The following is a 25,348-nucleotide window of genomic DNA, read 5'->3' as shown; positions in this document are numbered from 1 at the left end:
TAACATCTCTGCAACATCTTCGTATTCCCCAGAGTTCCTGGTCCTGAAATATAAAATCGAAAAACAGGCACTTAGCTTTAAATTTAAAAGCATTTATCCCTACAACGGGGATTTCACTATTCAGGAACTGGAAAGAGCCCTCGCTCTTTCCAAAGCAAGTGCCGTTGGGCCAGATGACATCCATTATGAAATGATTAAACATCTATCACCAAAATCTATGGATTGTCTGCTCCTTCTGTATAACAGAATCTTTACTGAAGGGCAGTTTCCGGACTCCTGGCGAAAGGCAATCGTTCTTGCCTTCCCTAAGCCAGGAAAGGATCCAAAAGTCACCACCACCTATCGTCCTATTGCTCTGACTAGCTGTCTGTGCAAAATCCTGGAGAGAATGGTTAATTCTCGCTTAATATGGTATCTCGAGTCAAATGACCTTCTCTCCAACATCCAGTGCTGCTTCCGAAGGAACCAGTCCACTTTGGACCATCTTATTAGATTGGAAGCATCCATCCGGGATGCTTTCCTAAAACGCGAACACTTGGTGTCGGTGTTCTTTGACATGGAAAAAGCGTATGACACAACTTGAAGATTTGGCATTTTAAAAGATTTACATAGCCTAGGCCTTAGAGGGCATCTCCCCCTTTTTAGCCAATCGATCGTTCCAAGTTCGTGTGGGATCCTCACTCTCTCGCTCCTTTAGCCAAGAGGAGGGAGTACCACAAGGATCAGTATTAAGTGTCACGCTTTTTGCCATCAAAATAAATTCCATCACAGAAAAACTTCCTCCGACTGTAAACAGTGCCCTCTATGTTGATGACTTTAGCATTTTTTGCCATTCGTGCAACATGAGGGTTATTGAAAGACAACTGCAGAAAGCCATTGATAGTCTGAATTCCTGGGCACTTGCTAATGGCTTCAGGTTCTCGCCGGAGAAGACCGTTTGCGTACACTTTTGTTGCAAGCTTTATCTTCATCCTGAACCTGAATTAAAGCTCGGACAAAATGCCATTCCAGTAGCAGCGAACACAAAATTCTTGGGACTCATATTCGATAAAAAATTAACGTTTTTGGATCATATTCGTCAACTCCGCACAAAGTGCACAAGAGCCCTTAATATGCTCCGTTCGCTCTCCTCTTTATCTTGGGGTGCAGACCGATGCCCCCTCCTACGGCTTTACCGTGCACTTGTGCGATCCAAATTAGATTATGGGTCCCAAGTATATTCTTCAGCCAGAGACAGTGTACTTCGATGGCTGGATCCTGTCCATCATCAGGCTATACGTATCGCTACTGGAGCATTTCGAACATCTCCTGTCCAGAGTTTATATGTCGAAGCAAACGAACCACCGTTATCGTTTCGACGGAAGCAGTTGTCTTTAAAGTACGCTTTAAAACTGAAATCCCTGCCAGACCATCCTACGTGGCCCTTCGTTTTTGAGCCACGATGGGAAAACTTGTACAATACCCGTAAGACTGCCAATCGTCCTTTTGGTATTCGTCTCCAAGAGCTACTCAATGAACTTAATATCAAGGTAGACAAGGTTGCCCAAACATCAAAGCAACCCTTTCCACCCTGGCATGCTCGTGTCCCGGCATGCGATTTGTCGCTTAGAAACTGGGGAAAGCCGGACACTCCATCATGTGTCTACCTGCAGCTTCATTCAGCACACCGAACTGAATATTCCGACTTCGCACCAGTCTACACAGACGGTTCGAAGTCGGAATCATATGTGGGATCTGCTGCTGTCTTTACAGACAGCACTATATCAGAGCAGATTCCCTCTGAATGCAGCATATTTACTGCAGAGCTGCAAGCTGTAGAGTTAGCCTTGGATCATATTAGTAAATGCCAATACCAACGGTTCATTTTATATTCCGACTCTCTTAGCATGTTACAGGCTTTAATATCTGTGAGGTATAATTCTCATCCAGTTCTGTCTAGCATTCAGCAGAAGATTCACGTTCTCCATGAACGCGAATATGACATCCGCTTCTGCTGGATTCCCAGCCACATTGGGATTAGGGGAAATGATCTGGCTGACGCCGCAGCCAAATCAGCAATTCCCAATAATAACCGCTGCCTGTTAGTCCCTTATACAGACTACAGGCAAATAATACACGAGAAGATTCACTCCCAATGGCAGGATTCATGGAATAGACAGACTGCGAATAAATTATATCGTATAAAGCCTGTAATTGAACCATGGCAGTCTAGTCTGCGCAGGAATCGTAAGGAGGAAGTTGTTCTAGCTCGTCTCCGCATAGGACACGGTCATCTTGCACATTCTTTTCTGCTGAGGGCAGATGACTGTCCTATGTGCGAGAACTGTGGCACAGTTTTATCCATGAGACACATTTTAATTGATTGTCCAGATTTTAGAAATATCCGTTTTACCGCTTTTAGTCATCTGACTGAGCCATATACACTCGGTCAGATTTTATCCGACAATGACAATGTGTCTGCTGTTTTTAGCTTTTTAAAATCAATAAATATTTTTAATCGAATAAAAAGTTTACAATTTTCCTTTATATATTTGTTATACCTTTGGACATAGTGACCTAACTAATTAGGTCACTGAAAATTTAAACATTTTTTATAAATGACATGGTCTTGGTGCATTATAGCCTTAGTAGCTAATGCACCAATAAAACCAAACCAACCAACCAACCAATTCTGCAGTGCTTCTTTAACCAGCGCCTCCATTAATTTACCTGGAACAGAAGTTAAACTAACAGGTCTATAATTACTTGTGTCAGCCTTTGATCCTCCTTTGTGAATTGGGGTTACATTTGCACATCTCCAGTCTATGGGTACCTACCCTGAGTCCAAAGAAGCTCTCATAATTACGGCTAGGGGTTTGCTTACTTCCTTTGCTGCCTCCTTTAATATAACTGGATAGATCCCATCCACCCCAGGTGCCTTTTTTATGTTTATCCTCAACAATCTCTCCTCCACTTTCCTCTCAGTTATTACAAAATCATCCAGCTCACTGCCAATGTTTACTTTACCTACATCATTCTCCTTCCTGAATAACTCCTCATGCGTGAATGTAGATGCAAAATACTCGTTTAGATTGTTAGCCACCTGAGCAGGATCCTCAACTGTTGAACCATCAATATCCAGTGGACCAATCTGATTCATCCCTTTCCTTCTTGAGTTTAAATAGGTAAAGAACTCTTTTCTGTTTTTCTTTGCATCCTTTGCCAAGGATTTTTCGTAGTCTGCCTTTGCCTGCCTAATCTCCTTTGTGACTTGGTTACAGACCAACTTATATCTATCATAGACTTCCATGTCACCCATTAATTTGTATGTATCCCATGCATTTTTCTTCTCTGCCACATGTCTCATTAGTTCATCTGACAACCATTTAGGCCTAAACCTTGAACAATATTTCTTAGTTGGTATGTAAAGCCTGGTAGCCTCCAAGATTAGTTCCTTGAATGCTTCCCATTTTGAGTTTGCTGTTGGTAACATCATGAGTTGGTCCCACTGTATAGAATTTAAATACTGTCTCAGACCATCATAGTCGCCTTTACGAAAACAAAAACCCTTCCCTTTACCTCTGATAGTAGTTACCTCCTTGAGTAAATCCCACTTCAACACACTGTGATCACTGCCACCTAGTGGTTCATTTATCTGCAGATTCTTAATGCACGAAGAATCACTACCGATAATCAGATCAAGGGTATTGCTCCCTCTTGTTGCCTCACGAACATGCTGATGTAGAAAACAATCATCCAATAAATCCACAAAAGCCTTGCTAGTGTGCGAGTGACCAACCCACAAATTCCAGTCAGTATCTGGGAAATTAAAATCCTACATTATAAGACTCTCTGATTTACTGGCCCACTCTATTTCCCTGTACAATATCTTATTATACTCATCAGAGTCATTAGGCCTATAGCACACTCCTACTCTCAATGGCGCCTCCGTAGCCAGGTGGGAAGGAGCAGCAGTGCGTAGTACATGCTTCTTGATTAGACCGGGGTTCGAACCCGTCACCACCAAATACGGAGGATGCGGAAAGGTCAGGGAATGACCACCGCATATCCCGGAGCAATATGGCCTTAGTTGCTAATGCTCCTAAAAACCAAATAACAAACAAACCTACTCTCAGTTTTGATTTCCCTATGCTTATGTCACACAAACTGATTCGACACTGCCCTGTCCATCGATGTTGACTGGCTTCACTTCCTTGGACTTTATGTGTTTCTTAACTAATAGCATAACCCCTCCTCCCCTCCTGTCCTGTCTATCCTTTCTATACACATTGTATTCTCCAAATTCCAGTTCCGCATTCCTTATATCTGTGTGACACCACATCTCTGATATCCCAACAATATCTGCCTTTGATGTTTTGAGCAATACCTCAAATTCATCAAATTTATTTACCAAACTCCTAGCATTGGTGTACACGCAGGTATACATGCACCTGTTTCTATTCTTGGCTACCCTAACACAACCCATGTGTTTACTTGTACCGCAATGACTCCCAGCAGTCTCTGAAATATCCTGCATCTTGTTTTTCAGGTTTCTGCTCATTTCAATAGAAGCAGTGCAATAATCACTTCCACCTCTGCCAGTGGCTACTGTTAATCTATTAGTCCTTGTATCCCCCCCAACTAGCAGTTTTCCGACCCACCTAACTCTGCCTCGACAGCATCAGCAAAAATTCTTGCACCCTTTCTATTTAAGTGTATCCCATCCCTGTAGAAGCAATCTCTCCTGTTAACAAGTACAGTCCAGGCTGAAAAAAATTCTACCCCTTGAGTCTTGCACAATCCCTCCAGGGCCGAATTGATCGACAAGGCTCTCATCATATACTCCCTCCTATCGTGTCTGGGCAGAATCGCAGACACTTTCAAATTCAACCCTAATTCATGGCTTTTTTTCAAGTGACCTGTACTTGCTAAGTAATTCCGCCGGTCTCCTACTCTTAATATCATTTGTGCTAACGTGTACAACTATATCACCTTTTGTGCCCTTAAAAGATGATATCCGCTCTACAATGTCATCAACCTTTTCCCCTGGCAGACATACCCTGATCCTATTCCACCTATCCTTTTTACAAAGCATGTTCCCCGCTTCTCTGACAATAGAGTCACCAACAACTACTAGTTCCTGTGGGACCGGCGCATTCTGCCTAGGGGGCTGCCTCTGTGTTGCCTGATGACCAAGTGCAAGCTCTGGCGTTGATGTGGGCAGCTGAGAGCTTGATGGGCCCCTCAATTTATTTCCTTCGAGGGCATCCACCCTGTCCTTCAATCTCTCATAAAGGCCCATAACAACGCTAATATGTCGCCTGATTTCCTTGCACTCCTTACATCATGCACACACAAAGACATCCCCCTTGGCAGTATCATGTCCCGTACCCGACTGCTCCGCAAACATTAAGCAAACAGTGCATTTTAAAAGACTGTAATTCAGAGGGCAACTGCCCCCCTCAGTTCTCCCCTGAACCACAGCACTCCCATTAGCTTGAGCCTTTTGCTTTGCTGCTCTGGTCTGAGTCATGATTCCGATTTAATTCAATAAAATTTCAAAACAATGTTAAAATCCTTAAGTTATATCCCAAAACAGTTATAACGCTATATTTATTTTTTCGGTATCTAGTGTTTTCTACGAGTTCCCTTTATATAACTTCCGTATCACGTGTACCACTATAGTTATGTATTAATTATTTGTTACAATTAAGTCGTTTTATATATATATAGAGTTAAAAGTACAATTTAATTGACAATAAAGTTTTTCAAGATTAATAGATTTACTGATTAATTGACAATATTATATTATGCACTATACTACACTACGCTTATGCTATCGTGTAAAAATGGCGGGAATTCACGAACGGTACTTCTACGGACTCGTAAGTATTGATTAGCTTCCAAATCTCGCTATCTCAATTTAGAATAAACTAAGGATCCTGCCTAGGTCTATAATCTACTTATAGAAGATAATTTAATGTAACAATTGATTAATAAATCGACAAAATTTGGTTAAAAAAAAAGACCTCTCGTTCAATTTGTAACATGTGGATTTGATACCGTTACCGATATTCATCTAATTGTTGGATTTTATGCATATTAATGACTTGAGGCCTTATTGTGTTATGTCTATAGAAGTGTATATTCAAAAGCCAGTTTGCATGTTTTGTGGGCTGCAAAACCTGGAATAACTCATGGTGGAAACCCTACTCCCTCTGCCTGAAATCAGTTAACTACAGTCGCAGTTGAAGAGGGGCTTTAAGAAATTCCTCCAGTCTATGATGGGATTTGAACCCATACTTCTCCAAACAAGTGATTCAAATGGCAAAACCACCACATCATGATGTAATAGAGGATGCATTTATCCAACACCCTTTTTGTATAAAGAAAGACAGTTACAGAATAGATGTGCAGAAATTGGCCTTTAGCCAGTGGGTGGTTGATTGCTGGAACAAACTTCTATCTCTCGTTGTAGAAGTTGATAGCTTAAATAAATTCAAGGCAGAACTATTTTGTAATATGTGAGCTCTACTTTCAGGATCAATTCTATACCACAAAACAATAAAAATAGTTTATATAAATGTGTTCAATTCTGAACAGTTAAGAGAACTATGGTTTAAATTTACAAACTAAATAAGTTTTATTTTCAACTAAATAAAAAAATAAATAAGTCTAAATGTTTATTCATATGAATAAACATTTTACTGGATATATGTTTGCTTATTCCCATTTATTATTTTTATTATTTTTTACAATTGAAAGCCACAGTCATTTTTTTTTTTAAATTCAAACATGCCTGCAGCTGTTGAGACTCAGACATGTGTTTATATAAATTTTTTTCATTGTTTTCAGGTCCTTAATTGATTCCAAAAGTATGGCCCACATATTGCATTATACGTGTATGTTGTATTGTACTGTAAATATAAACTGTTTTTTCTCATCTTAATATTAGTGAATTTTTTTGTTTGTTGGGACTACTGATGTTACTTGACAGTGAGTGATGTTTAATTGAAAGAGGAATGTGGAGGTAATTTTTGGGTATTTATTTTTTTTAAAAATAAACTGAAGAAATTATATATAACTGTTTCTGGACTTCTGAGAATGGATTTAAGAGTAAGAACGTGATGGTACCAGTTGTGCACCTACTTCTTTCTTGAACAGTGTATCAAACGATTTCTGAACAATTGTCTTCTTTTCTCCACATATAACAGCCATCATGAATACTTGCAAGAATCTTGGAAAAACATTCACCGTTGGGATCTTGTTTTTCTAACACATCTAAGGCTCCTCAAAGAGGCTAAAACCTTTAGCCATATCCTGTCCTTGAAATTGAACCCATTGATGTTTGGTTTGTTCACTCACCTCTTTCACATGACCTCATCTTTTTGCTATTCTGAAAAAAAGTTCCCATAATTTCTATTAATAAATTTCTGTTTGTCAGCTTCATCCATTTCCAAATGTAGTTGCCTGCCAATTTCCACCAGGCCATTGGTCATGTCTCTACACTTGCTTCAAATTTCTTGAAGTAAGTTGTAAACAGTGAGCACAATTTCTTCCACACCCCATTCATATTTCTTTCTTTAATTTCAATCCAGGGGACACCATGGTTTGTTACAGCTTTTAAAATGTTATAGTCTTTTGTTTAATGTCACCTTGCTATTCTATTCTGTTACCTTAACATCCAGTCTACACATTGCTCTAAGATAGCAGACCTTAAATTTTGCACTAATACAGCAACAAAAGAAAGGCACCTGGGGTGGATGGGATCTATCCAGTTATATTAAGGGAGGCAGCAAAGGAAGTAAGCAAACCCTTAGCCATAATTATGAGAGCATCCTTGGATTCAGGGGAGGTCCCACAGACTGGAGATGTGTAAATGTATCCTCAATTCACAAAGGAGGGTCAAAGGGTGACACCAGCAGTTAAGACCTGTTAGTTTAACTTCTGTTCCAGGGAAAATAATGGAGTCATTGGTAAAAGAAGAAAAGCAGGATCATCTAGACAAGGCTGCAATTATAACGTAATTCAAACAAAACATGGTTTTGTTAAGGGGAAATCTTGTTTAACTAATTTGATTAGTTACCGCGATGTGGTCACAAAGTAGTAGTAATAATATAGGCATGTGATGCAAGAAAGCAAACGATGATCTTATGTAGCATCAGCCAAAAAAGTTTTGCAAATTGCAGCATTTGAAGACTAGGCACCTGTTAGGTGATCTGATTGGGGTGTTTAAGGCTTTGAATTGATTGAGCAAGCTTAATGCTGATGCGAATCTTCCGCTTGCTTAGACCACACATACACACACAAATTCAAATTGAAGAAGGATGGTTGCAGAATAGGTGTGTGGAAGTTTGTCTTAGCCAGCAGAAGGTTGATTGCTGGAACAAATTCCCATTTGTTGTTGTGGAAATTGATAGTTTTGATAAATTCAAGGAAAAACTAGACAAACTATTGTTGGAGGGAATGAATGGGTGAAATAGGTGTCAGGCTTTTGTTTTTTGCTGACGCTGTATAAGCTGTATCTTGCATCATTTGCCACTGCTAATGCTCTGATCTCTAGGCTCTACGAGGGATATATTAGGTAGCAAAAAAAAAAAAAAAAAAAAAAAAAAGTAAGAACTCTTGATATTAAGTTGTAGATCATCATGTAAACAGGATGCCTGATGCATTATCAGTTACCAACAAGATCTTGAAAGTCAACTTTCTGTTACAGTGTTACAGTATATTTCTACTTCTGCAGCATTGTTTATAAAACCAGTCCTCAAAAACTGACTGTCACTGCACCTACCATTTTGACAGTTTGTGTAAAATTACGAGTGTTAGAATTTACACACTTGAAGAGTAGCTCTGCATATTACTTTGAAAGACCTTGGATTCTGAGTCATAGATTAATAAAGGTTTAAGTTTGCCATCACCAGCTGCATTACCACTCAGTAGGAGTGTTAGCCTATCTTTTGATACCTTAAAATCAGCCTTACTCTTCTCTTTGGCAGTGTACGTTCTCTCAGGCATCCTCTTACAATATACAGGGTGTCTCAAAAATAGTGGTACAAACGTTTATGGGAGATAGGTAATATCTAAAGGAATGTGAATCGCATAGGAACCCATAACCGGAAACGTTACCGTAAGTCGGTACATGGCGCTGTTCATCAGTTCGCGAGAGGGAAAAATTTCTGGTTTACTCATTCAAGCAGTAGTTGCCGCACGAAGAGCATGCATCGATATATTAACTGTGAGCTGGCAGACATGCACCTAGTGTATGAATTAGCAGAGGGCAATGGACAAGCCACTCAACGAATTTATGGAGAACGCTTCCCAGACAGACATGTACCGGACCACCGTTTGTTTGCGAGTGTGCATCAAAATTTGTGCGATTATGGGTCATTTAGAGGTAACAGGAATAGTGTGGGCAGACCACGTTTGATGCGAACTCCCGCCATGGAAGAAAGTGTGTTGAATGCCATCCAGAATAATCCTACTACCAGCACACGTGCCGTTGCCTCTGCCTTAGGAGTGTCTTGTTGCAGTGTACAGTGTGTCTGACATGACAATTCCTTACACCCCCCCTTTCATCTCCAAAGGGTTCAGTTACTGCTCCCCCAAGATCATCCTGCATGTGTGGCTTTTGTGCAGTGGTTTCTCCAAGAAAGTGTTCAAGACTTGAATTTTCCAGCCTATGTTTTGGTCACGGATGAGGCTTATTTCACTCGGGAAGGCTTATTCAATCAGCACATTGCTCATGTGTGAGCTCACAACAACCCACACAGTGTGCACCCCCATGCGACACAACATCGCTTCGCAATAAATGTGTGGGTAGGTATGGTCGGTGACTGCTTAGTCGGCCCATACCTGTTACCATCCCGCAAGTTCTTTCTTGAACAAGTTGTACTAGGGTTACTTGACAATGTTTCAGCAAATGCGAGACGCAACATTTGGTTTCAACATTACGGGGCGCCTGCCCATTATAGAAGGTGTGTTCGTCACCATTTAAACAGGCGTTTTGGGCATCGATGGATTGGCCATGGTGGACCCGTTGCCTGGCCCCCACGCTCACCTGATTTATCGAGCCTTTATCCATTTCTGTCTCCACAGGCAATCCATACACGGATCGCCTGTGGAGATGGAAATGGATCTCGTGGCAAGACTCGTCTGCACTGCTGATACTGTCAAAGAAACTCCAGGATAGGTATGCATGTTCGACCGTGTCTGTCAATCCATGCTGCATCGGTGTCACACGTGCATCGCATCTCATGGTGGAACCTTCGAGCATCTGTTGTAACATCATGAAATGCATCCATCTCGTACCCCATTGTTAATATTATGTCAAATAAATGTTTGCCACTAATTACTGTCTTGTGTCATTTCTGCTTCTTGTGCCTCTGCTACTACTTTCCCGTGACGTTTCCGGTTATGGGTTCCTATGTGATTCACATTCCTTTAGATATTATCTACCTCCCCTAAACATTTGTACCAATATTTTTGAGATGCCCTGTATACCAGTTTCATCTACAGTGAAATTTTTATGTGCATTTTAGTCTTCCTCGTGAATTATTTCTGTCAAAGTCTCAGGGAAGGCCAAATGCCCACTCATATATTACAAATGATATTTCTAACCTTAAACTTTGTAAATCACTTGACTAGCACTAAATATTCTCTCACTAAAAATTTCAACAAATTTAGCCTTGTGTATATGTCTTAATAACTTAAGATGTATAGACACATTTCTAATTCTGATCTTCCAACCACAAAATTAAAAGTTTTTTTCGTATTCATTACTGCACCTTCCATTTTTGTAATAATAATAGGTTTCATTGATATAGATTTTAATATTCTGGATAAATCATTCTTTGTCCTTAATAATTGTTATGATATTTGAATGAGTCACACAAAAATTATATAATGTTTACACCAAAACTTCCATTGTAATCATGGAGGAGAAAATGGATATAATAAAATACAATGATAATTGAGAAAATACAGTAAAAGTTGCTCATATGTGTGTGGATAGGTATGCATGTTGGTCAAGCTATTGACATGATTATAGGGGGGGGAGAGAGAGAGAGAGAGAGAGAGAGAGAGAGAGAGAGAGAGAGAGAGAGAGAGAGAGAGAGAGAGAGAGAGAGAGAGAGAGAGAGAATATGTATGAGAGTGTTGTTGTTGTTTGAGTGTATATATGAGTGAAGATGGGAATATGTATGTTTGTGTGTGTATAGGATAGGAGTTATATATGCGTAATTTGTTAATTCTGTTTTCATTATTTTGATATTTATTTATTTTATTTTTATATATAAATAAATAAAATTTTATATTGATTTATTTATTTATTAGTTTAATTGATTCTATTAATATAAAAATTTGTATGATTATATGAATTAATATTACATCATTATGACATTAATTGTGATTTTGAGTTGAATTTACTTTAATACAGTGAAACCTCGATATAATGTGCTTCTTCATACCATGTTTTCAGATAATACCGCAAGTATGATCATACCCCTCCCCCAAACCAAAACAAATTATGAAAAAAAGTTGTTTTTTTGTTTGGGAATATTTTAGTTGCATCGGCTTCTATGGCCATAGGGAAAAAAATAGTGTTCAAAGAACTAGCAATTTCATATCTGAAACTGGAACAAGTGAATGCTGTATATCTTAATATCATATTTCCAAGAGGGAAAATTAGCTGTACGTTCACTTCTATATGTGTGTGTGTGTATATATATATATATATATATATTCAGTATTCATTTTCAGAAATTACTGTAGACATCCAGTTTCTTCCCTCAGCTAGAGATGCAATAAAATAGCACATAGGTGAAACTCTAATTAGGAACAGCTACCTCTGGAGAGAATAAGGCCACTGTTCATCAAGTGCACTACATTAGTTACAAAGTAAATTTTTGTAAACAGCAGCATGACATCTTTTCTTTGACTAGAAGTTATACTTAGGATATCAAAAATTGTTAAGGGCTAAACTACACAAAAATATACACAAAGTGAGAAGTGATGTATGGAGAAATCACGTGATTTCATTTCAGCACTATGATAGGCCAGACAGTTTGGTTTTGATTTAGTTTTCTCAAAACACAGAAAATTCTAGGACATCAGAAAAAAATACATGCCAAAACTTGTAAATCAGTAGGATTGAAGTAATGATCACCAAAAGAACAAATTATGTATATAGTTAAAGGTAAGTTAAAAATCATCGAAAGAGTTAAAAATTCCAAAACAAAATGCAGTATATTTCATGAGTATGAAATTCCAGAAGGAATGATCTGTGGTCGGATGAAAGACAAAGAAATATTGCATTCATTCGTACATAGAAGATGAAATAGGCCTCTCAAGAAAGAAACTAGACTGTGTGAAAACAGTGATGTGGACCAGTACTTATGCAAGTGGTTTCTACAGAAGCATAGTGAATGGTACCAATAAATGACAATTAACATAACATTTTGTGCAACAATCTGAATTGCATACCCTCACTTTGTTATTTTCACAAAATGCTAGAAGTGAAAATGACGTAGCAGCAGTAGTAGTAGTAGTAATGGAGGCATGTGATGCAAGAAAGCAAATGTATGAGCTTATATAGCATCAGCCAAAAAAAAAAAGAATTTCACATAACCATTCCCTCTAAAAGTTTGTCCGGTTCCTCATTAAATTTATTAAAGCTATTAACTTCTACAACTGACTTTCCTCAATTTGAATTTATGCCCCCTCAGGTTCATAATCTGAGCAAGCGGAAGGATTCAACCTGCTCAAACCATTCAAGACCTTATATACCTCAATCAGATCACCTCGCAGGTGCCTAGTCTCCAGCAGCTACAATTTGCAGAACTTTAGCCATTCTCTGTAAGAGCAACCCCTGGTTCCATTCACCAGTCTAGTTGCCCTTCTCTGTACTTGTTCCAACAGCTCTACATCCTTCCAAAAATGAGGCCGTCAGACCTGTATGCAGTACTCAAGGTTTGACCCGACCATTGCCTTATACAAGGGGATAATCACCTCCTTATCCCTGCTAGAAAAATTCCTGTATATCATTGACAAGACACCATGAGCTACTCTTGCAGCCTGTCTGCACTGCTCAGAAAACTTCATATCTGACTGCTCAATCACTCCCAGGTCTTTTTCATTTTCTACCACCCTAAGTGTAGTACCACACAGTTGGTACTTTTTTCTCTGGGATTACTTCTACCGATATGCAGTACTTTGCATTTGTCAATGTTAAACTACAGTTGCAGTAGCAGACTGCCATTACTGTCATTAACAAACCCTGCCAACCTTTGTATCATCTGCAAACTTCGACACTAAGCCACTAATATGTTTAAAACTCAAAACCTGTTGCACCTACTTCAAACTTAGTGTAGACTTTTCTTGTATTTTAATGTACCATTCCCTCAACGAATATCAACATTGATTTCAAGAACACCCTCTATATATGCAGTATAACTGACTTCTTGCATTACTGTGTTTCTTTTTATTGATAAAATGTATTTGTACAAGGCTGACAACAAAATAACACGAAGATTAGTACTTGAACTCAACCTGTCCCAAGAAGTTTTCATGAATTCCAAGAAAACAATAACATGCCACTTTGAGAAATTATCAGGAATGATTCAGCAGAAACCCTGAAGCAGTGACTAATGCACAGAAAAATAGTTGCTTACCCAAATGGTCCATGAGTGGAACACACTGACATGTATATTTTATGAATAAGTTTATATGTCACCATAAAAAATGCAACACTTATTTTCAACTGTGATGCTAGTATATAAGTTGCCTTAAAGCAGTTATAATGGAATTATAAATTTTGACTAGCTTGGCACTCTGTATCAGTGTATAAAAAGAAAGTTTTTTTTTTTTTTTTTTTTATTTTAAAAGTTAAAAGAATTGTATTCTGGTTGAATATGTTGGCACAAAGAGTGGCAAATGATGCAAGAAAGCAAGCATATACAGTCCATCCACTGGAAGTCCCTCTATTAAATGCTGACAGATAGATAGATAGATGCACTGACATGGTGAAGACAACAAGCACTTAGCATATATGTATATGCACGAACATGCCTAAAAAAGAACCAGCACTTCACATATCACCTGTACGTCCCTTCTAACAGTTTGTCTACTTCTTCCTTGAATTTATTCAAACCACCACCCTCTGAACACAAGATGGGAGTTTGTTCTAACATTTAACCGGCTGAAGGCACATTCACACTTCTACCCTGCAACTATCCTTCCTTAGTTTAAATTTGTCCTCTCGTGTCTAAGAAAGAGGAAGGATTCCATCAGCATTATAGTGAAATTATGAATAGTGTAAAGTAACAAATGCCTTGCTATCTAGCAGTCTTGAATATTAAAGCTTTCCATATTTGATACCACCAACTCTTACCAATTATAACTTTATAAAAATATAAATGAAATAAAATTACAAATAAAATAAAATAAATAAGTAAAATCAACTGTAAATTATAGATTAAAATCATTAAACTCGTACTACTATAAAACTGAATAAAATTAAATAAATACGTAAAATCGACTGTAAAGTATAGATTAAAATTGTTAAACCTGGACTACTATAAAACTGTTTTTCAGTTTTATAGTAGTACGGGTTTAGCAATTTTAATCTATACTTTACAGTCGATTTTACTTATTTATTTTATTTTATTTTATTTCATTTATATTTTTATAAAATTATAATTGGTCAGAGTTGGCGGCATAAAATATGGATAGATTTCCTTACCACAGAGGCCTTTTTAGTGACCTATTAAAGCTTTGCTGAAGTCTAGAGTTATTAATAGTGGCAAATTATGCAAGGAAGCAAGCTTATACAGCATCAACCAAAACAAAGAGAGAAAATCTGATTCATCTCTCTTCTCCAATAGTTGGTATAGTTCTTTCTTGAATTTATTAAAACTATTCACTACCACAACAGTGGATGGAAGCTTGTTCCAGCAATCAACCACTGGTTGACCGAAGACAAACTTCCGCACATCTATTTCTGAAACCATCTTTCCTCAATTTAAATTTATATCCTTCATGTACATAGTCTGAGCAAGATGAAGAATCCCATCAGCATTGAGTTTACTCAAGCCATTCAAAGCCTTAAACACCTCAGTCATATCACCTTGTAGGTGCCTAGTGCAAATTGCAGCTTCTGGAGATGCTGCAATTTCCAGACCTGAAGCCTTTCTTTGTAAGAGCAGCTGTGTTTTGTTACCCTCACCAATCTCATTACTTTTCTCTGTATCTATTCCAGCAGCTATACATCCTTCCTAAAATGAGGCCTCCAGACTTGCATGCAGTGCCCAAGATGTGGTCTGACCATTGCCTAATACAATCGGATGATCACCTCCTGATGCCTGCTAGCAAAATTTCTGTATATCATTGACCAAATCCAATGAACTACAACCTGTCTGCATATCTGACTGCACAATTCCCCTAGGTCTGTTTCATTTTCCAATACCCTGAGTATAGTGCTACACAGTTGATATGTTACCCTGGGATTACTGCTTTCCATATGCAGTGCCTTGCATTTGTCAATGTTAAACTTCAGTTGCCATTTCTCAGCCCATCTGCCTAATTTTTCTAGATCTTGTTGCAGCAGCATACATTTTGCCATCATTGATCATCCTGCCAACCTTTATATTATCTGCACACTTAGACATTAGGTACCTCTGTAGCCAGGTGGGCAGGAGCAGCAGTGCGTAGCACACGCTTCTTGATTAGACCGGGGTTCGAGCCCGTGTCCACCAAATACGGAAGATGCGGAAAGGTCAGGGAATGACCACCGCATATCCCCGGAGCAATATGGCCTTAGTTGCTAATGCTCCTATAAACAACAACAACTTAGACATTAAGCCTAATATACCCATGTCAGTATCAGTAATAAATACATAAAACAACAATGGGCTCAACACCAATCGTGTTGGACTCCACTAATGATATTAGCCCACAAAGAGCATTATCCATTGATAACAACTCCTTGTGTTTTCTCACACAACCATCCCTTTATCCATAGCAGTAACTTTCACTTAATGCTCCAATTTGTGCAGCAGTCTTTTATGCGTAACACTATCAAAAGCTGTCCTGAAATTCAAGTATATGATATTAAATTATTTTTTGCATCCAGTGTTCCTTGGTCGTTGGGTCATAGTATCCAATCAGATTGGTCAGACAAGATCTCACCTTAAAAAGTCCACGCCATAACTGAAGTGTAACTGCACTCCCGTCTAGTTGGTCCTACATTATTTCTTTAACCAGTGATCCATTATTTTCTCTAGAACAGAAATTAAGCTAACAGGGCTGTAATTACTCGTGTTACCCTTTGATCCCACTTTGTTAATAAAGATTACATTCACACATTTCCAATCTATAGGAATCTCCCCCGAATCCAAAGATGCTCTCATAATTTTGGCTATGGGTTTGCTTACCTCCTTTGCTGCCTCCTTTAATATTATTGGATTAGATCCCATTCCTCCTAGGTGCCTTCTTTTATGTTTAACTTCAATAATTTCTCTTCCACTTCCCTCAGTTATCACAAAATCATTTAGCTCCCTGTTAGAGTTTGATAAACTTCTGACATCTGCTTCCCTAAAGAATTCCTCCTGTGTGAATGTAGAATTCAGCCTGTCGGTAATCATCAACAGACGAACCTCAATGTCAGGTGGACCAGTGTGATTCAACCCTCCTTCTACTGTTAATATAAATAAAGAATTTGCTGCCTTTCTTGGCATTCTTTACCAAAGCTTCTTTTAACCTGGCTTGGCTTGCCTAACCTTGCAACATTGAATTTTTCAAGGTGTTATTGTTCTTGAATTTAGCATTTCCTTATGTTAGTTTCTAGAGATATTCTAAATAAAGCTTATTAAAGTATATTTAATATCAGTACTCTGCTTATAAAGAAAACATTAAATATTTTATTGATTTTTTTTTTTTTTTTTTGTAGCATTTTTTAATTGATTAAGTTTTTTTCTTCAAATCAGATTGTAAGCGCTTGAAATTAAGCACTCCAGAAAGCAAATCCATTGCTGAAAATGAAAGAGATAAAAACGAGGAAGCAAAGAATAGCCATCAATTCATAGACAGTTAAGTATTTATTACCTAAAGTAAGTTAAGTATTAATCACCATAATGTTAATAAAAAATTGATTCCTAGGGACCTCCAATTTTTTCTTTCTTAAATATAATTATGCCACAGCTAATACACCATGGCCTATCCAAAAGAAAAAATTGAAACTGGAACCATATTTGGGTTGGCCATGCTATCTACATTTGTTTTACATTAAAGAATGTGCTGTCTGTGACACAATAGAGTAGCATCACAAACAATAAAATGAACTGTGACATAAAATGTCATGCAGCCTGATGCTTAAAAAAAAATGAGACAAAAACAGTCTCACATTGCTTAACCTATTAAAAATGATGAAAAATGAGTTCGACATTTTTTAAAAATTTTCTGGCTATGAAAATTTTGGGCTTAATTTTCTTTTTTTGTTAAATTTTGCTAAAACTAAAAATAATATACTAGTATAACAAGAGTAATTTCTTCAATTTGTGCTTTTAGAACCATTATTACTTGAGATGAGAAAATGTTTCTTTCCAATTCCTTTTTCCCTTCACTTTACTTTGCTTTTTCAAAATGAAGTTGATACTTTGACCTCTTTTTTTTTTTTTTCTCCCCAAGTTATTTGTTGTTTTGTGTACTTGACTTACTTTGCCTAAAAGAGAGAATCAAATTTATTATTCAGTTATGCCATTTAAGTTGTATTTATTATTTATTTATTTGCACAAAACAGGTACAACCTACAAGGCTAACCCACTTACAGTGAGAATTTGGCCAAAAAAAAAAAAAAAAAAAAATTAAACACTTCACCCATCTATACCTTCCAAGAAATCCAAGTATACGATATCGATATTTTTTTCCATCTAATTCCTTGGTCACTGCATCATAATAACCTATCAGATTGGTTAGTCAAGACCGCCTCTTAACAGATCCAGTATAATTGCATTCCTGTCCAGATGATCCTGATTTTTTTTTTGGTTAGTTGTTGGTGCATCGGCTTCTGTGGCCACAATGCACCTCCCAAACTTTTTGCATTTTCTACTCTGATCCAAGCCCGAGGCAGGATTCGAACCCACGACCTTTGGGTTGATCTTGCATTACTTTTTTAACCATTGATTCCATTATTTTCCCTGGAAATGATCTTAAGCTGACAGGTCTGTAATTATCCATGTCACCTTTTCATCTCATTTTATGAATTGGATATATATTTGCACACCTCCAGTCCATAGAGATCTAACCTGAATCCAAGCATACTCTCATAATTATGGCTAAAGGTCTGCTTACAACTTTTGCTGCCTCCCTTAATATGATTGGAGAGAGAGAGATCTCATCCACCCCAGGTCCTTTTTTCTGTGTTCAGGTTTAACAATTTCTCTTTCAGTTATTAGAAAGTCATTTGGTTCCCCATTGGAGTTTATAAACATCTGTCATCCCCTCTCCCTAAAGAATTCGTAATGTCTGAATGTGGATGCAAACTACCTATTCAGTCTGTCAGCAACCTGTTCAAGGGTCATCAACAGTTAATCCATTGACATAAAGTTGCCCAATGTGATTCAACTTCCTTCCTTCTACTTTTAATCTAAGCATAGAAGTCTTCACTGCTTTTCTTTACAGTCTTTGCAAAGATAAGCATCAAGGAATGCAAAATCCCTTAGCTTGCCTAACCTCCTTTGTGATTTGATTACAAACAAATTTATATCTACCAATAGGCTTTTTTATCACCTTATAATTTATATGCATCCCAGCACTTTTCTTCCATGCCAAGTGTCTCAGTAGTTCATCCGACATCCATTTAGATCTAAGCATTGAACAGTATTTCTTTGGTGGTATAAAAACCCTATTAGCTTCCATGATTAATTCTCTGGATGCTTCCCATTTAGAATTTGCTGTTGGTAACATTATCGGTTGGTTCCATCGCATAGAATTTAAAAACTGTCTGAGACTACTGTAGTTTCAGACAGATCTTTTTAGCGAAAAGATCTAAACCTCCCAAGATCTAAACCTCCCAAGCACTTCCTAATTCATTTCACAAATATACATGGTCTCAACTCTAATCCCAACGATGCCCATTTCCACTTGCAATCTGCCAAACCCAATGTACTTTTTCTGACAGAATCTCAGTTATCGGTTGATTCAACTACTGTTCATCTCAGATGCCTAAATTATTCACTGTATGATTCCTTTTGCCTCAAAGGTGGTACTTGTGCGTATGTCCATTCTGATATTCCCTGTCAGAGACTTAGCAATTTGGAATCTCCTCTCTTTGATCTTCTCTGGCTTAAAATCTCTCTACCTCATTGTGTCAAATTCATCTGTTGTCTCTACCGTTCTCCCAGCTCCACTAATCACTTGGAGCTCTTTGACTTCCTCTCTTTGCAACTTGACTTTCTCCAGTCCAACTTTGCTAACAGTGCGGTAATGTTCCTTGGTGATTTTAATGTTCACAACTCGAGCTGGCTTCTGTTTTCTAGTCACACCTACCCAGCTGGTCGAGATGCTGAGGCTTTTGCAATTACTAATGACCTTGCACAGATTGTTCATTTACCTACAAGAATACCGGACAATCCTAATCATACAGCCAATACGCTTGATCTTTTTCTCACAAACAACCCTTCTAAGTACACGGTCGAAGTGAGAGGTCCTTTAGGCACTTCAGATCACAACTTGGTGATTGTCTCTTCTCCAATGGAACCTTTATCTCATGGCTATTCCCAACCTTGTGTTGTTTGCCATTACAAGAATGCAAAATGGGATGACCTGCGAGATTTCTTTTCTTCTTTTCCTTTGTCGGATTACTGTTTCAAAACTTCTGATGTCAACATTTGCTCAGATCGTGTCAGTGAAATTATTCTTGCAGGAACGGAATCCTTTATCCCACACTCCACTTTAAAATCTCGCCCTTTATCTAAACCTTGGTTTTCCAATAAATGTGCTAAGGCTGTTCAAGAGAAGAATGTTGCATATCGTAATTGGCTTGTTTCTAATTCTTCAGTTTCATTTTCTGCCTACACCAAAGCTCGCAACAATTGTAAAGCAGTTATTAATCAGTCCAAACTAGATTTTGAACAGGCTAAGAGTAGAAAACTGGCTTCTTGCCCTAATGGTAACCAACCATTCTGGTCTCTTGCCAAAGCTATTGGCCACAAGTTTTGCCCATCTCTGCTCCCACCTCTGTCCAAACCAGATGGTTCTGTTGTCACTTCAGCCAAAGATAAAGCTGACTTGCTAGCATCCCATTTTTCTTCCAACTCATGTATTAATGATCTTGTTAAAAAACCTCCCACCATTCCCAACACGCTCCATTCAATGCCTCCTGTGTTCTTCCTTCAAAAGGATGTCAGAAGGATTTTGATAAATCTTGATGCTAAGAAAGCTCCAGGTCCCGATGGTATTTCTGCACTTGTTCTCAAAACCTGTGCTCCTGAACTTACTCCTATTCTTTGCCGCCTTTTTTCACTTTCTTATTCCAAAGGTGTTTTTCCTTCTGCTTGGAAATTTCCATCTGATCAACGATCGCCAGTATGGATTCTGTCAGTGTCGATCCACTGGTGATATTCTGTCTTATGTTACCCATTTATAGACTAATTCAATGGAAAGGTTCAGTGAAACACAAGTAGTTGCTCTTGACATCTCAAAGGCTTTCGATCATGTTTGGCATAGGTCTTCTAAACAAGCTTCCATCTTATGGTTTGCCAACTGTTTTTAGTAACTGTTTATGCAGTTTTCTCTCTGATTGCTCACTGAGGGTGATGGTTTTTTTTTTTTGATTTGGTAGTTGTTGGCGCATCGGCTTCTGTGGCCATATTGCACCTCCCAAGGTTTTTACAGTACTTTGATCCAAGCCCGAGGCGGGAATCGAACCCGCAACCTTTGGTTTGCCGGGCAGGTACTTTACCCACTCGGCTAGCCCGGTCGGCGAGGGTGATGGTAGATGGCCCTCTGTCTTCTCACTTCTCCACTAATGTCCCCCAAGGTTCAGTTATTTCCCCCACTCTTTTCCTCTTGTATATTAATGACCTTCTTCCATTGACTAGAAATCCTATCCATAGTTTTGCCGATGATAGCACATTGCATTCCACTTTCCATTTTGAGAAACCTTGTCCTGCTCAATCAGCTTCAACTTCCCGAAAATCTGCTACCAGTTCCTTAAATGGTGATCTTCAGGTAATTCTCCAATAGGGCAAAGACAACTTAGTTGATTTCAACCCTTCTAAAACTCAGTCTTGTCTTATAACTCGCAAAAAGGATTCTTCTACTCCTATGCTTATCTTTAGTGACACTCCGATTTCTAGACAAAATTATATATCTCTTTTGGGAATCGCCCTACTTCTAATCTCTCTCTTGGCACAAGCACATTACAAATATTGCTTCCTCTGCATCTAAAAAACTTGGTTTTCTCTTTCGCTCTCGGCATTACTTTTCTTACAAACAGCTGCTCACTCTGTATAAATCGCATATCCGCCCTGCCATTGAATATTGTTCCCACATCTGGGGTGGTGCTCCCAAAACCTCTCTCAGGCTTCTTAATTCCATTCAGAAGAGGGCATTTAGGTTAATTAATGATTCATCTCTAACAGAGTCTCTCCACTCGCTGTCTCATAGACGTACTGCGAGTGCCGCATGCCTCTTCTACAGATACTTCCATGGGCACGATTCTTCTGAATTGGCTTCTATAATTCCCACTCTCTCTTTCAAAACATTCCGAACATGTGCAGCCACCAGTCAACATCCATTTACTGTCCCACTTCAAACTCACAGAACCAACTTTTCATCTTCCTCGTTTATTCATTCAACTGTTGTTTTCTGGAACAACCTTCCTTCATACGTATTTCCTGAAAATTATGGTCTACAGAAGTTCAAGTCCAATGTCAACAAATATCTTCTTTCGTCTTCTCAACCTCCAACCCAAGCACGCTACTAAGTACTATAGGTTCTAACACCTCTCGTGTTTGGGGTTTACATTTAAAAAAAAAAAAAAAAAAGTCACTTTTACGAAAGCAAAAACCCTCCCTTTGCCCTTGATGGTAGTTACGTTGTTTAATTAACTTAAATTTAAATTTAAATTAAACTAATTTAATTTAAATTAAATTTTAATTTAATTACATTAAACTTTAAATTCCACATTAATACACTGTGATTGCTGCCTCCCAGTGTCTTTTACCTGTAGATTCTTAATGTTTGAAGGATCACTGCTGATAATCAGATCAAGAGTATTGCTTCCTCTTGTTGCCTAACATGCTACTGCTGTAAGAAAACAGTCATCCAAGAAATCTACAATAATCTTGCTATTGTGTGAGTGACCAATCCACAAATTCCAGTCAACATCTGGAAAGTTAAAATCCCCCATTATAGGGCATTCTGATTTACCGGCCTACTCTATTTCTCTGTATAGTGCTTTGTTATACTCATCACTGTCATTAGGCCTATAACACACTCCTACTCTCAATTTTGTTTTCCCCAGTGCTTATAAACCAAATTGGCTCAGCATTGCAGTGGTCACCCATATCAATTGGATGAACCACCTTATATTTAATATGCTCTTAACTAAGAGCTGAATCCGTCCATCCTTCCTGGCCTGTCCTTTCTGTACACATTGTACTTCTGATATTCAAATTCAGCCTCACTTAAATCTTAGTGGCACTATGTCTCTGCTGTCCCTGCAATGTGTGTATGGATAGCAGAGACATAGATGACTTAATCAGTGCTTCAAATTCATCAAATTCATTTACAAGGCTAGCAGCATTAGTGTACAGCAAGTATACATGGCATGTTCCTATTCTTAAATACCCTAACACAGCCCATGTATTTATGTTTTCCATGATGAATCTCAGCCAAGTCTGAAATCCCGACATCTTGCTTTCCAGTCTGCTGCATTTTCCAATAGAAGCAGTATCACTTTCACCTCTGCCTGTGGCTTTAGTTAATCTATTAATCTGTATTTTCCCCCATGGTAGCAGTTTTTTGACCCATCTATCACTGCCTTGATAACATAAGCAAATCTTGCACACCTTCTATTAAGTGTATCCCCATTGCTATTAAAACAGTCTCTCCTGTTAACAAGCACAGATCACGCTGAGGAAAATTCCACCCCATGAGCCTTGCACAGTCTCTCCAGGGCCAAATTGATTGACAAGGCTCTCAGCCCCGAGTGCCAAGCGATCTGTCTAGTGCGATTTTGTAGCGTTTTTCCTAGTAATAGTGAAATAATTACATTAGTGCTTTAATAAACACTAATTAAATAGTGCTTTAATAAATTAAATAGTGCTTTAATAAACCTTCCACTTCTCGTAATGTCACTGCTTCACTGCTAACCCCGCTTGCAACGTACTGCTCTCCTCTTCTGCTGATCGTTTGGTCACTGGTTGGCACCACTCCTGCCATCACGTGATGGAGCCGGAAACCTGGCAGAAGAAATTCCCTCTTCCAGGGGTAAAGGAGCAACAATAGATTGCGATGCATATCCACCGCTAGAACCCACAGGCTCCAGACTTGTTAATTCTGTCTCAGAACATGACTTGAATCGTTTGAAGAGACAACAGACCGAAAAACAGAATGCAGATATGCCAGCATAATGCACTCACTATCCACACAACCTGTTGGCAAGTTATCGCATTCGCTAATACAGAAATGTTTATAATCAGTTATTTGATCCCCTAAAATGGTGAAGCATCTCCAATCTGGAGACCTGATTGAAGCTTCCAAGCCAGGCCATTCAGAAAAACTGTTAAAATTTACAACATTTTACAGTATTTCAGTGTCGGTTATGCCCCATAACACTCTGAACACTTCTAAAGGAATCATCAGCGAATGAGACTTACTAAATGTCTCAGAACAAGAAATTATACAAGAGTGTAGTGAAGAAAAAAGTCACTCATTCATGGAGAATCATGACCAAAAAAAAAAAAAAAAAAAAAGATGGCAACCTACTACCAACAAAGTCCATCATTTTGACATTTAGTACTTCTACTCTTCCATCTTCTGTTAAAGTAGATTACTTAAACTGCAAGATTCGGCCTTACATCCCGAATCCCATTCACTTCTTTAAGTGTCAGAAGTACGGCCATTCTCAGACAGCGTGCCAAGGAGATGCTGTGTGTCCTCTTTGTGGCTCCAAGGAGCATTCTCAAGAAGACTGTACAGCTTCCACTCCTATCTGCCCAAACTGTAAGGGAAACCATCTGGCATTTTCTAAAGCGTGTGACCTTTGGGAAACAGGCAAAAAAATCCAGAAATATAAAGTCGAGCATAAAGTCACATACCCTGAAGAAGAAGGCAAGTGCTGCTTATCATGCCTAGCCAATCATACGCATCGGTCACCAGAAGCAGCCACTCAGCTGCAACTCAAACAGATGTCTCTATAAAACTGGGCATTTCCTTTGCCACCTAGGCCAAAACTGTGTTAACATGCAATAAGAAACCTACAGTCAACGAAACCAGCAGTACGCCTATCAGTTTCCCAACTGATGCTATGTCAGCCTTGCCCAAAACAACAAAATCAACTATTGTTGAAAATCAGAAAAAAGTGAAACCATGAAATAACAACATGAAAACTGATTTTCATTCAGAGAATCATGAAACAATACTAGAATTCCATGCTAATGATATCATGGATACAGGACGTCCAATCTTTCCCAGAAATGAAAAACCAAAACCAAGCAGACAGATAGCGTCTCATTAAAACAGTCAGATCGGTCTTCCTCAATCAGACCTAAGCAATGAATAAATTCATACAATGGAACTCTAGAGGATTATGCAGTAATATAGATGACCTGAGTTATTCACTAATTCAGACTAATGCAGTAGGTGTATGCTTACAGGAAACTTTTGTGTCACCACAAGTTTCTATCAACTTCAAAAATTATACTATGTATAGGCGAGACAGGGTTTCTGACTCTGCTGCTCATGGTGGGGTAGCTGTATTCGTGAAAGCTACAGTACCCTCAAGACATCTCCAACTACAAACCTCCTTAGAAGTTGTAGCAGTTCGGATAGCAATGGGAATATCGTTAACCCTTGCATCCATTTATATATCACCAAATTATCCTTGTTCCCAGGCTGAACTTGACAATGTTATCAAACAACTGCTACCTCCTGTCTGTCTACTTGGTGACTTCAACAGGCACCATCCATTGTGGGTATCTTCCACCATGGATAGGAGAGGCCAATTAATCGAAACATTCCTGGATAACTATAACCTGACTCTGTTAAACTCTGGCTGTCCAACTCATATTCAACAAGTACTACATCAGCCATAGACTTATCCATATGTTCAGCCTCTCTTTTCCCAAGCATGGCATAGTTAGTGCTGAAT

The 25,348-nt window shown here is 38.5% G+C and overlaps 1 protein-coding gene across 1 annotated transcript in view; it reads left to right on the top strand.

The window, feature by feature from the left end:
• Positions 1-25,348, top strand: part of LOC150084737 (RNA polymerase II-associated protein 1) — a 630,471-nt gene that overhangs the window by 31,433 nt on the left and 573,690 nt on the right. The window contains exon 3 of the mRNA XM_090376342.1: positions 16,959-17,060. Coding sequence (XP_090232468.1) covers positions 16,959-17,060 — 102 coding nt within the window. The remainder of the gene's footprint in view (positions 1-16,958; positions 17,061-25,348) is intronic.

The sequence above is a fragment of the Mastigoproctus giganteus genome, chromosome 6 (genome assembly GCF_048544385.1).
Source record: "Mastigoproctus giganteus isolate SK-2022 chromosome 6, ASM4854438v1, whole genome shotgun sequence".
Taxonomy (NCBI): Eukaryota; Metazoa; Arthropoda; class Arachnida; order Uropygi; family Thelyphonidae; genus Mastigoproctus; species Mastigoproctus giganteus.
This window is presented reverse-complemented; position numbering and strand designations above follow the sequence as displayed.